The following is a 14,353-nucleotide window of genomic DNA, read 5'->3' as shown; positions in this document are numbered from 1 at the left end:
TTTTGGTGCTAATTTTGCACCCCCCCACCCTTCACCTTGAAGCCTAAGCACATTATGCTTTATTAAAAAGCAAAAAGAATTAATAAGGGTTGGATTTCAATTTAGAATAATCTGCCTCATAGATTAGATTTTACTTCCCAATCCTTCCTTAATAATGAAAATAAATTGAACATGCAGTAATACCTTGCTTGTCCTGGCTGAGTTGCTCAGTTGGTTGGAGTGTCATTTCCGTATACCAAAAAGATTGCAGGGCTTCCCCAGTCAGGGCACATAAGTAGGTTGTGATTTCTACCCCTGGTTGGGGCACATGCGGGAGACAACCGATTGATGTTTCTCTCTCTCCCTTTTCTTCTAAAATCAATAAATATATCCTTGGGTGAGGATTTGAAAATAAAAATTAAAAAAAAAAAAACCACCTTGCTTTACAAGTTCCTAAAAAATTGATTAGAAATCATTTTATGTTTGGAAATACTGGAAGCCATTATTGTTTTGGGAACTTCTAATAAATGATTTTGGTAAGACAGTTTCTCCAGTTTATAGATTTTGTTAAATTCTAACTCTTGTATCTTTGGGGTTTTGTTTAGTATAGGCACAACCTAATTATAAACTGAGGATACAAAATAATCTTTTCCTGGGATCTTTCTATTAAATGAAATAGTTCTCTAGTTTAAAAAAAATTTACATTTTGGTGAGGCATGCTAGCTATGGTACTTTTATTAATTTTTTTTTTAGTTATGGTACTTTTAATTTCCTAATTGATATAACCCATCTTTAGTATAAAGTATGACTTAATATTTTCATTTTATCAGAAATTTAAACCAAAATTCTAAAAGTAAATATTGTGAATACAGGTATTTACAAACATGGGGGAAAATATCAATCTGCCTTCCTTCAGTTAAATAAGTTTTAGTGTTGTATGATTAAAATATATTGTTATACAGGATTTTGTTCTAATTTTTAAATAAACTTGTTTAGAATGTTTTTAGATTTACAGAAAAATTGTGAAAATAGTACAAAGAATTCTTATATGTCCTGGCACCCATTTTTCCCATTATTAACACATTAGTATGGTACATTTGTTACAATTAATGAACCAATATTGGTTTATTATTATTTGACATGTAATCTATTTTTAAGATTGCTAGATTAAAGTAGGGTTTTAAAAATTTTTTTAATTGATATTTTAGAGAGAGAGAGAGAGAGAAACATTGCTGGGTTGTTAAACTTATTTATGCATTCATTAGTTGATTCTTGTATGTATCCTGGCCCTAAATGGAACCCACAACTGTGGTGCATGGGGACAATGCTCTAACCAGTTGAGCTTACCTGGCCAGGGCTCAAAAGTGGGTTTTGCTTTTTTTAAAAAATATTTTATTTATTTTTAGATGAAGGGGAAGAAAGAAAGAGGGAGAGAAACATTGATGTGTGAACAGTTGCCTCTTGCAGGCCCCCAGCTGTGGACCTGGCCCGCAACTCAGGCATGTGCCCTAACTGGGAATTGATCTGACAGCCTTTTGGTCCACAGGCTGAGCCACACTAGCCAGGGCAAAAGTGGGCTTTTTAAGTTACAGTTCTCTGTAACTGATCTATTTCCCTATATATTGCTAGAGCATATTCATTAAACTACCTTTTCTTTTTCCATTAGGAAATCCATGAAGTCTAGAAGTAGAAGTCCTGCATATTCAAGACACTCATCTTCTCATAGTAAAAAGAAGCGATCTGGGTCACGCAGTCGACATTCCAGTATCTCACCCGTCAGGCTTCCATTGAACTCCAGCTTGGGAGCTGAACTCAGTAGGAAGAAGAAGGAAAGAGCAGCTGCTGCTGCTGCAGCAAAAATGGATGGAAAGGAATCCAAGGGTTCACCTATTATTTTGGCTAGAAAAGAAAACAGTTCAGTAGAGGCTAAGGATACAGGTTTGGAGTCCAAAAAGTTACCCAGAGGTTTAAAATTGGAAAAATCTGCCCTAGATACTGAACTGGTGAATGTAACACATCTAAATGCAGAGGCCAAAAATTGTTTAGATACAGGGAAAGTAAAGGTGGATGAGAACTCTGAGAAGCATCCTGTAATTAAAGATTTGAAAGTACAGGGAACAAAAGACTCTAAACCCATGGCGTTGAAGGAGGAGATTGTTACTCCAAAAGAGACAGAGACATCAGAAAAGGAGACCCTTCCACCTCTTCCCACAGTTTCTTCTCCTCCACCTCCTTTACCAACTACTACCCCTCCACCTCAGACACCCCCTTTGCCACCTTTACCTCCACTACCAGCTCTTCCACAGCAGCCACCTCTGCCTCCTTGCCAACCAGCATTTAGTCAGGCTTCTAGTACTTCAACTTTGCCCCCTTCTATTCACCCAAGGACATCTACTCTGTCCTCTCAGGCAAATTCTCAGCCCCCTGTACAGGTTTCTATGAAGACTCAATTATCTGTAACAGCTGCTATTCCACACCTAAAAACATCAACGTTGCCTCCTCTGCCCCTCCCACCCTTGTTACTTGGAGAAGATGACATGGATAGGTAAGTCCCACAGTCAACTGAGAAAGACTGTTTGATCTAAGTGTAATATATTTTTTGTTCTCAAACTTTGTTAAAACTGCTCTCGTGCATGGCTATTTAGAATGCTTTTATGAGTAGGGAATGCCTTTTATTAGTTTGCAGTGGAAAAGTCCTTATTTGTTACAAAACTTAGGAAGAATTATAAAAGGTAACTTTCATAAGTTTGTTTACTGATAAGGCTAATTCTGATTCAGTTTTTAAAAATCAATAGCGTTTTTCTCCTTAAATTTTTGCACTGAAATTTTTTATTTTATCCTTATCAAAAGACATCTTTCCATTTCTTTTTAGAGAGAAAGGAAGGGAGAGAGAAACACTTAGGCGAGACGGAAGCATCACCTGTTCGCTTCCCATACTCACTGGGACTGGGGACTGAACCCAAAACCTAGAAATGTGCCCTGACCAGAATCGAACCCACACCCCTTCAGTTAAGGGACAATGTTCCAACCAACTCAGCCATACCAGCTGGAGCAATGTTGAAACTTTGAAAAGCTGTAAGAATGATACAATTAACACCCTTGTATGCTTCACCTAGATTCACCAGTTGTTAACTTTTTGCCACATTCACTCTGATATTTGACACTTATGAGTACTTCAGTATGTCTCTAATAGTATCAATAACATAAATAATATTGAATATTCTCAGTGGTCCCCAAAATGTCTTTTATAGCTGGGTTGTTTTTTTTTTTCTCCTGATCTAGGAAAAAAATAAACCAGGTTTATTTCAAAAAGTTCTGCTTAAAGAAATACAATTATTCTGTAGGAAGCAAAAGAACAGTATGTAGAATCTTTATTAACTAGAATATAAGTTTACAATTGGGTTATAGGAAAAGCTGTAATTTTAATGTGTCCTCTGAATATTAAGAACTGATTGAATGATTATGAAGCATGAATCTTGATTTTATGGAAGGCATTAGGAAGTACGTTTATTTAACTCCTTGGCAGGAATAGCTAGGCAAGTACCACCGAACATGATTTAGCAGTGACATATGCCATGACAGTGTTTGTTTCACTGTTTTTTTCTCCTGAGACCCTCCCCTCTTGTTCTCTAGGATATGAGTTTTAGTTTACTGCACTGAACTTCTGTTGTAAGCACAAAAATAAGCACCAGTTGGTCTTGTATCCTAAACCAATTCCCAGCCCTCCATTACTTTCCAGGTGACATAGGTAATTGAACAGTGATACATTTCAGCCCTTTAGGTCTATATTTTTCCAGACTACACTGTGTTTTTTAAGAAGGTACAAGTGCAATAAATGAAGGGAAGAAAATGGGACTATTTAAAAGAATGGCTCTAATATATTCATGCTGGTAAATCTGGTTTTATAAAAAAAATTCCACATGCTTTTTAAAATACTAATAGGTATTTATTAATTCTTCCACATCCTAAGAATTACAAAGGAAAATAATAGAATCTGAAATTTATGTAGAAAAATTTGAGGTACACAGTATACTTGTAGATGCAGGCTATATGTTTTTATAGTTTTTGTTTTAAAAGTAAAATAGTCAGTTAAATATCATCCAAAGGGACCATAGGCCATTATTTACCCACAAGAACTTCATTTAAATAGTATTTTATATAGTGGCTAGAAAAATATTAGTGTAGCTAAGAATCTTCATTTTGAAATGTTTATTTAGCTAACCAAGTAACTATTGACTCTACCTACCATGAGTCATGTAAAGTGCAAATTTTCAGATATGGAGTGATGTTGATAAAGGGCACTTAGGGATTTCTGTAGTTCAGATTGGGGATGAAGGGTAAAGTAAGACTGTTCAGTGCTTAATTGAGTATTTGTGGCTATCTTTAAGAATGTTCATGAGAGCCCTGGCTGGTGTGGCTCAGTGGATTGAGCACCAGCCTGTAAACCTACCAAAAGGTCTCCATTTCTATTCCCAGTCAGGACCCGTTCAGGGGTTGTGGGCCATGTCCCCAGTAGGGGGTGAGTGAGAGGCAAATACACATTCATGTTTCTCTCCCTCCCTTTCACCCTTTTTCCCTTCTGTCTAAAAATAAATAAATTAAATATTTAAAAAAAAATTTTTTAAAGTTTGTGAGAGAATGAAGTGAACAAACTTTTTACTATATATCAACTTCTGATTCTGAGTGTCTGTATTTCAATCCTGTGTAATTCTTAAATGTATGGTTATTACTAGTTTTTTTTAACATATAATACAAGTAAATAATTAAAGGTAGAAAAATGGAAATGAAGATTTCTACCACTTTTTTTACTCTTATTAATTTTAAATTCAAGTTTTTTTTTCCCACATATATGTGTGTATATATTTTTTTGGGGGGTGCCACTATCTGTGTACCAGCTGCACCTATTTTTCACATGAAGAATAATTTTTATGTAAGAAAACTTTTCGAGAAGAAATCTAAAAGCTGCATATGGATCTCACTCTTAGTCTTCTCTATCTTATATGAAATTGCAGCACTTCAAATGTTGACAATATGATACACATCTTTCCTTTTTCTTTTTAAAGATTTTATTTATTTGTTTTTAGAGAGATGGAAAGGGAGGGAGAAAGAGAGGGAGAGAAACATCAATGTGTGAGAGACACATCAACTGGTTGCCTCTGCACATCCGCAACTGGTGACCTGACCAGCAACCCAGGCATGTGCCCTGACTGGGAATCGAACCAGCAACCCTTTGGTTTGCAAGCTGGCGTTCAATCCACGGAGCCACACCAGCCAAGACTGATACACATCTTTTTATTGCCTGCATTTCTTTACACGTAGAACACAGAAGGCAATCAGTAAATATTGGTTATTTGAATGAATAAGTAAAAACTACTGAAGGAGCCAGAGTCAAGGCTTTTGTGAAATGACATTGGCCATATAGTTAAATCATTTGGCATGTGGATTATATAAAGCTTGTATTAGAGGATTTGTCTTCTTTTAATTAAAATCTTTTTGGGGGAAAAAAATGAAACTTTTCTTTCAAATATATAGATTGGGCAGGAGTGTATTAACTGTGGATGGAGTGCAGGAGTGAATTTAACTAATGGTATTGCAAAAGACTTTCTGATTCACGGTTTACAAATCTTGGTTACAAGAAGCAAAGGCTGCCAAACACCCACTTTAATATATTATGTTCTTCATGAACATAGTCATTCTTGAGGATCTCTTGCTTTTAAAGAGATCATCTGCATACTTTAAACTTTCACTTAACCACATAAGGTTTTTAAAATCTTTTGTATTTTATTTTTTGATAGCCTTGTTCATTTGGAGTTTACTAGACTTCCGTAGAGTATACACTATTCTTAAAGGCTGTTTATAAAGTATTGATCTCATAGGAAAAAAGGATCTGTATGAACATTCAAATTTGATTTAGGATTTTGGTAATAGAATGCTTGGTCCCTGTTTTTAATGTAGTCAACTCAAATTTTAATTGAAGTTTGTAGAAATAAATCACTTTTTAAACAACCTGCCTTAAGGGGAAGAGGATAAATGATCACATGTAAAGTAGTTTATACTTTTTAAATTATGAAGAAATTGTTTTAAATAATTTATATAATAAAAGTTCATACTTTTTTAACAATAAAAACTTATTAGAGGTGTTTACAGTGTACAGATTAAATCCTATAAATTTCAAAGAGACTATTAAACTTTGGACAGTCCTGGAGCTTGGCAACTTTTTGTATATTTTTATACATGAAAATTATGCAGCCTACTCACCATATGTGTGAATTGTCTACAGGTATAAATGGGGACCCAGGAAGTACTGATATTAAAGTAGATTAGCACTTCCTGTTATTGAGTTTTTAAGTAATGACTTTGATGTTCAATATCTACTTCCCTATGTTAGAATCTCTTGACATCCATGTGTCCTCAGCACTATATAGATCTATATTTTACTGAGTTCCCTATAGTAAAGGCTGAACACAGTGTTGTGTTGAAGTTTTATGTGCCATCATTATTCCAAGGTTTTGGAACATTGAAATTTGTTGAAACAAGATTTGACCTGTATTCTACTTTTATGCTCTGAATTAGTAGGATGTACACATCCTGTCAAATATTCATTCTTTCTTGGGGGGAAAAAAATGTGCTAATTGATTTTTTTCCCCCAGAGCAATGTATATTTTCACAGCAGCAAATTATATTTGAACTCATAAAGTAAACATTGGATAAAACAAAACCTAAATATAAAACATAGATTGAACTTACTTGAAATGATGGTGAGAGAAGTCATACTTTGATTCTAGTGAAGCAGAACCAAGAAGTAATATATTTCTGAATCATGAAGAATTGAAATTTATAAAGAATATTCTGCTAACCTTTATGCTGTACACCTGAAACTTATACAAAATAATATTGAATGTAAACTGTAACTGAAAAATAAATAGTTTTTGAGGAATAAAAGAGACTGACAGTTGATAAGTGATAAATTTTCTTTCCCTGAATGTCTTTAAAATTGAGGAAATTTAAAAATCAGTGTTGTATTCTTACTCAAGAGTTTCCCGTTAATAGGCTTGTTTCCAGGGTAGAAAAAATTGTATTGCAAATTCTAATGTTGTTAAGTTCATCTCTTCTCTGTAATTTAACAGAGTTCCAGGTCATTCTTTGCACTCCATCTGATTGATATGGTACAAACTAATCTACATTCTATTCTGACTTACAAGGGATTAAAATGATGAAAGTTGGGGCCCAGTGGTTCATTGTTTGGAGCATTGACCTGTACACCAGAAGGTTGTGGGTTCAATTCCTGGTCGGGGCATGTATGGGGTACACAGCCAGTCAATGTTTCTCTCTCACATAGATGTTTCTCTCTCCATCTCTCGCTTTCTTTCTCTCTCTTCCCCTACTCCTGCTGCTTCCTTTCTCTCCTTGGGTGATGATAAAAAAAAAAGATGAAAATTGGTAGGAAGTTGTAGCTTTTGAGATTGTTTCACACACAAAGAGCAGCAGTGTGCTTCAAAAAAGTACATTGCAGCCCAGCCAGGTAGCTTGGTTGGAGTGTTGTCCTGATATGTCAAGGTTGCAGGTTTGATTTTCCCAGTCGGGGCACATACAAGAATCAATCAATGAGTGATTCTTGGGTGGGACATCACTTGCCTCACTTGGGTGGGGCCTAAATGGGTGGGACAAGTCATTTCTCTACCTCTTTCCCCCTTCCACTCTCTCTCTCTAAAAATCAATAAATAAAATTTTAAGAAGGGTACATTTCAAGGATTAGAACTGTTCTTTATGGTTCTCTGAAAGTGTTCATGAAAGAGTATGTTTCATCTTCTAAGTTCCACTTTTAAGCCTTCCATCCCTTGTAGTTACCAACTGTATATACCTGGCCTCTAGAAATTTGTGTGTTAAACTAAACCACCTTGATGGGAGCATTTATCCATAGAGCTTGTTTTCTAAAGAAAAGTATTTTTTAGAGTAGCAAAATTACAAGCCTGTGTAGGCATGCTGTAAAGCTGTTCGAAGGTAACTCAGAGCAAGTTTTGTGATGGAAATGTAGTGCTCGAGTCACAATCTGCTTTTAAAAGAAAAAGAATAGTATGTTTTTTTGTAACCACTTGTTAAAAAGTGGAGGATTCTCAGATTCTTTTCAACCTTCTGATGTTGAAGGAATAGAAAAGGCTTATTATCTAAGATGGTTTTATTTGTAGGCATGAATTACTATGCTGCATTATCTTTTCTGAGGACACGCATAACAAAAAATCCTTCCTTTACTCAGAAGTAAATTGAGATAGTTAAAAAAAAAATTGGATCTCAAAACTGAGGTTTCTAATCTACTCTGGAAAAGCCATTCTTTTTTTTCCACTGACTACTATAATTTGTTGATTATCATGAGAGACCTTCTGCCTCACCTGCTTTAATGATTCTGAAATAGTTGCTTGGACTCTTACTCCTTACATTTTTAGTTTGAGGGTTATTTATTCATTTTGACGGGTCAGATATGGTTGTCTTTTGTATCCAAACCAATAGAATAAGTGTATTTTTCACTAATTTTGATTTCCAGTTTAGCTTTATTTCTTCTTCCAAGTTCTCCCCACATCTTCAGCAATATAGTATTTTTTACATTGTTGAGCTTTTGTTTGTTATTTAAATCTTTGCTGGCTAAAATACAGCGTAGGTGTGGTGACTCCCTGAGTTGCAGTGATACTTTGCAAATTTAAGATGATTACTTCCTGCATTTCATTTCATCTCAGTAAAAATCCAATTGGAATCTTGGGAGGGACATTAAAGGAAGACTTTGTTAAAGAACCTACCAATAATATTTTTAAAATTTTATTGTTCCTTTAATATGCCGTATTTTTTGCACAATTCAAGTATCTTTAACTTTGATAAACTCCTTTTTCTTACCTTGTATTACAGGGTTTTTTTCCCGTTTAAAATCATTGTAATCTTTAAATAGTAAGACAGTCTAATCTTTGAAAGTTTTATTTGCATATTCTTTAAGTAATTATGAACTTTTTCTTCTCTTCATCTCTATTGTTTAGTCCAAAAGAAACTCTGCCTTCCAAACCTGTAAAGAAGGAGAAGGAACAAAGGCCACGTCACTTACTCACGGACCTCCCTCTCCCTCCAGAGCTTCCTGGTGGGGATCCATCTCCCCCAGACTCTCCAGAACCAAAGGCAATCACACCACCTCAGCAACCGTATAAAAAAAGACCAAAGTGAGTTTTGGAGGGACCTTTCCTTAATTACAGCTTTTATTACAGTGGGGAATCCTAGGATCCTAAATTTCATACTTTCTTCTACAACCCACACCAGTAGGATCATAGAAGATTGGGCCTAATGTATATCTTTTATTTTATTTAATGGATAAAAACCTACCAAAGAGACCCATGCATCTGCATCCATAGATAATCTAGCTGGGGGAGTTTTTTGGTGTGATTTTTGTTGTTTTGTTTTGGTTTGTTTTTTTAGAAGAACAATAATTTCCCCAGTCCAAATATACCATGAACATTGATCCCATTGTATTTTTTGAGTTCATAATATTTAGAGCATTGAAGACAAAAAAGCTCTTTTATTCAGGGTGCATTAATCATGTACACGTTACTTAAATCACATAAATTGTCATGCCATAAATGTAGTAGAATCTGGGTTTGATCTTCTCATTGTTAGCGTTCCTCTCTTAATAAAAAGTTACCTTTACTGAACACGTATTACTGCCAGAGTTTTATATTTTATTTTTATTGTAACCCTATGTTATAGGGATTATCTTCCCATTCTGTAGTTGAGGAAGTGAATACTTGAGAGGTAAGAAAGTAAGCAGCAGCCATGGCTGGTATGGCTCAGTGGACTGTGCCAGCCTGTGAACCAAAAGGTCGCTGGTTCGATTCCCAGTCGGGATACATGCCTGGGTTGCAGGCTAGGTCTCCAGTAGGGGGTGGGAGAGGCAACCAATCGATGTTTCTTTCCCTCTCTTTCTCCCTTCTCTCTCTAAAAAATAATTAAAATCTTTAAAGAAAAAAAAAAGTAAGCAGTAAATCTATTATTTTATCTTACGTATTTTTGAAGTAAAAAAAAGAAACCCAACAAACCTGCGTTTTAGCCATTGTGAGAGACCATTTAAACTACTTATTTTATATTATTTAAGTCCTGCCTTTTAAGTAAATTCATAAAAGATATAGGAGTCAGAGAAATCATAAAAGAATTGTTTTCTTTGACTAAACTTAATTTTTAAAAGTAACTTTTTTTGTTTTGTCATTTTTAGAATTTGTTGTCCTCGTTATGGGGAAAGAAGACAAACAGAAAGTGATTGGGGAAAACGCTGTGTGGACAAGTTTGACATAATTGGGATTATTGGAGAGGGGACCTATGGCCAAGTATATAAAGCCAAGGACAAAGACACAGGTAAATATAGCCACAAAATTCTAGGCGTTGGGTTAAAAAGTTAGCAATACTAATAATGTCATATGAAGATTTAGAAAAAATATATTTTGAGTTCTAACTTGATCTCTATAAGTTACTACATATACTAAAATTTTTCCCCAAAATAGTATAATTATTATAGTTTAAAAACCTTTTTTTGTTGTTTATTGTAAATGTTTTAAAAGTTTGCTTGGAATTTAAGAGAGGGTAAAAACAAAATGTATAACTTGCTCTTTTTTTGATATACTTAATTTTTTATTTAATAGTTTTTATATATATTTTTATTACCATTTAGTCCCCTTATACTCCCATCGCCCTGCAAATGAGTTGCTCTTTACTTGGTAAGGGGTTAGTCCTTGAAGATAGAATGATGTAGTTGAATTATTGGTGTATTTTAATGACCAGCATTTTTGGGCCTAACTGAATATGGAATTAAAAATTCAAATCTTAAAGAAATTAAAGATAATGTAACAGTTTGGATTTATTGTGACAGGGGAGCTAGTGGCCCTGAAGAAGGTGAGACTAGACAATGAGAAAGAAGGCTTCCCAATCACAGCCATTCGTGAGATCAAAATTCTTCGTCAGCTAATCCACCGAAGTGTTGTTAACATGAAGGAAATTGTCACAGATAAACAAGATGCACTGGATTTCAAGAAGGACAAAGGTATGTGGGAAGAACTATGTATAGGGTAGATTCGTACATCTTACTTTCCTTTCTTAGCTTGTTTGCCTGTTTGAATTGCTTGACAAGTTTGTACTAAACTCAGGCTTCTTTCTTGAACCTGTAACAGAATCAAGATGTTAGCAGATTGCGCTGTGCTGAAAAGTGCTTATTATAAAATGTCCATTATTCATCAGAGTACTCTTCTGCTTTTAAAAATCATTACTTACTGAAATTAGAGTCTGCTGTGCCACCTAATACAGCCAGCATTTAAACAATTACAAGATTCTCTTTTAACCAATGTTTTAAAATCTATTTTTAAAAATTATAATAATGGAAATTAAACCCTAGATTTATTAGTTACTCTCATTTTTTAAATTTGTTTTTAATTATAGTCTACATATTATATTACTTTCATCTGTACAACATAGTGATTAGACATTCATGTCCCTTATGTAGTGATCACCACAAATTTAGTAACCATCTGTCAGCATATGTAGTTATTACAATACTACTGGCTATATTCCCTGTGCTATACATTATTCCCTATGCTATATTCCACACAACTAATTTTATAATTGGCAGCTTGTACTTCTTAATCCCCTCACTTTTTTTGCCCATCCCCTCACCCCTCTTCTATCTGGCAACCATCAGTTTGTTTTTTATATAAGTTTGCTTCTTATTCTCATTTTTACATCATCCATTCTGGTCATTGTTTATGTGCATCCATATTTTTACATACTTTTTCACTGATGCAGTTTAAAATTCAAAACAGGTATTTCTAAAAACAATCTTCAGGTTTGTTTTCCTGGATTTGTAACTTTTATCTCTTTTGGGGGATAAAATTGTTTATTGCTTCTGTACTTATGTTTGAAGTAGTCTATAAGTGACATGTAATCTATGTTTATTGAAGTAAATCTGAAGATTCAGAGATGGGCAGCTGTGAAGAGATGGCATCTGTGAATATAATCTGGAATGTTAAGAGAGAATATGATTTCAGAGGAAAAAGAGAAGGGATTTAAGAATACACAAACTTCCAATTATAAAATAAGTCGGGGGATGTAATATACAGCAAAGGGAATACTATAGTTAATAATATTGTATTAACTATGTGTAGTGACCAGTGATTACTAGATATAATGTGGTACTCACTTCATAAAGCATATAAAAGTCAAATCTCATTGTGTTGTACACCTGAAATTAACATAATATTGTATGTCAACTAATTAAAAATAAATTTTACAAAAAGAGAATATAAAGTACATGAATTTAGAAGGTAATGGATAAAGTTAAGCTGGACCTTTTTACAGAGCCTCAAAGATATTAATTAACACTGGGGAGGAGCACCTCTTGAGTTTGGTAGCAGTAGTTTTAAAAGTAAATGAAAGGAAATTCTGCTTATGCAACCGTATTTAGATAAATTTATGTAAGTTAGATATGATACTATGTTTATACCCTGGCATGTCTTAACTTTTTCTGATTATAAAAATAATTAAATGTATAGTTTCTGTAAGGATGTGCAAGAAAATGTTAATTGATTGGTTCTGGAGAGAGACTTGTCATTCATGCCATTATGTGCTGCTTAAATAATTTGCCATGTCTGTTTAAATTCTTTTTTTAAAAAATAATAAAATAATGAATGGATAGATATCATGATGCATGCCCATTGTGGAAAAATTAAAAATACAGAAGAATAAGAAAATGTCAGTCATCCTGGCTAGTGTGGCTCAGTGGATTGAGTGCTGGCCTGCGAACCAAAGTGTTGCCAGTTCGAGTACCAGTCAGGGCACATGCCTGGGTTGTGGGCCACATCCCCAGTTGGGGGCGCGTGAGAGGCAACCACACATGGATGTTTCCCTCCCTCTCTTCCCCTTTCTCTAAAAATAAGTACATTAAAAAAAGGAAGTGTCTATCACTTCTCTCTCACTCCATCCCCGTATATCACCATCCATAAAAAACCATTATAATTTTAGCATTTTGGCATATTTTTTTCTTTCTTTCTCTTTTCTTTAAATGCTGTGGCTGGGAATCAAACCCGCAACCATGGCATATTGGGACCACGCTCTAAACAACTAAGCTACCGAGCCAGGGCATGTATTTCTTTCTAGTATTTAGTGTTTTGAGCAATTCCCCATGTCACTAACATGGTTTAATGACTGTGCATGAAGATAGATGAATCGAAGTTTGCTTCTCCAGTCCCTGTTGAACAATTAGTTCCCAGTTTGAAAAAATATGTAATAGTACTGCATTGAGCATCTTTGTGCATAAATCTTTACATATAGATTTCTTTTTCTTTTAAGAATCTTTATTGATTTTAGAGTCAGAGAGGAAGTGCTGGGGGGTGAGCATCAATTTTGTTATTCTATTTATTTATGCATTCATTGGTTGATTTGTGGATGTGCCCTGACTGGGGATCGAACCCGAAACCTTTGCTAATGGGATCACGCTCTAATCAAGAGAGTTACCCAGCCAGAGCCTAGATTTATTTATTAATAGTTTCTGAGAAGGAGGATTATTTGGTCAAAGGGTTTTCCATATTTAATGTTAGATTGCTTTTTAGGAAGAGAATAATAATTATGTCACTCCAGTGGGTGTCCATCTATCTCACTTTAACCTCCCTAACATTGAGTACATACATATTTTCTAAAGATTTTTTAAAATTTATTTTTAGAGAGGGGTAGGGAGGGAGAAAAAGAGGGAGAGAAACATCACAGTGGGGTTGCCTGTGAGCGCCGCCTCCTAGGGACCTGGCCCACAACCTAGGCATGTGCCCTGACTGGGAATTGAACCTATGACCCTTTGGTTTGCCCACCAGTGCTCAAGCCACTGAGCCACACCAGCCAGGGCTTAGATTGCACTTTTTATATTACTTCTGGGTTTGTTCTATGTTTGTCAGTTTTACTTATTTTCTCTTTTTTGAGTTGTCACTTTTATGTCCTTTGTCTACTTATATTTTGCAATTTTTGTCTTTTTTAATTTATTTATAAGGGTTGTAGCCTAATTGCCTTAAGATATTCCTTTAATGCAGTGGTTCTTAACTTTTTGGGGGGTCAGGGACCTTGTTAAACATGGATCAGTTTTGTTTTGTTTTTTTAAATTTTTTTACAGATTGTGTTTATTTACCTTTAGAGAAGGGGAAGGGAGGGAGAGAATAGCAATGTGCAAGAGATACATCGATCAGCTGCCTGCTGCATGCCCCCAACCAAGGACTCAGCCCACGACCCAGGCATGTGCCCTGACTGGGAACCAAATCAGAGACCCTTCACAGGCTGGCGCTCAGCCCACTGAGCCACACCAGCTAGGGCTAGATCATTT

At 35.0% G+C, this 14,353-nt stretch overlaps 1 protein-coding gene across 7 annotated transcripts in view; it reads left to right on the top strand.

Moving 5' to 3' along the window:
* CDK12 (cyclin dependent kinase 12) overlaps window positions 1-14,353 on the top strand; it is a 69,474-nt gene that overhangs the window by 4,296 nt on the left and 50,825 nt on the right. For all 7 annotated transcript variants that reach the window (XR_008530867.1, XM_054593685.1, XM_054593687.1 and 4 more), the window contains exons 2-5: window positions 1,646-2,524; window positions 9,000-9,176; window positions 10,220-10,359; window positions 10,871-11,041. Coding sequence is in view for 6 of the 7 variants with exons in the window: in XM_054593685.1 (XP_054449660.1) it covers window positions 1,646-2,524; window positions 9,000-9,176; window positions 10,220-10,359; window positions 10,871-11,041 (1,367 nt within the window). In the remaining variant the exon portion in view is untranslated. The remainder of the gene's footprint in view (window positions 1-1,645; window positions 2,525-8,999; window positions 9,177-10,219; window positions 10,360-10,870; window positions 11,042-14,353) is intronic.

Source organism: Pteronotus mesoamericanus, unplaced genomic scaffold (genome assembly GCF_021234165.1).
Source record: "Pteronotus mesoamericanus isolate MK-2021 breed Mesoamerican mustached bat unplaced genomic scaffold, CSHL_Meso_final scaffold_476, whole genome shotgun sequence".
NCBI lineage: Eukaryota > Metazoa > Chordata > Mammalia > Chiroptera > Mormoopidae > Pteronotus > Pteronotus mesoamericanus.
This window is presented reverse-complemented; position numbering and strand designations above follow the sequence as displayed.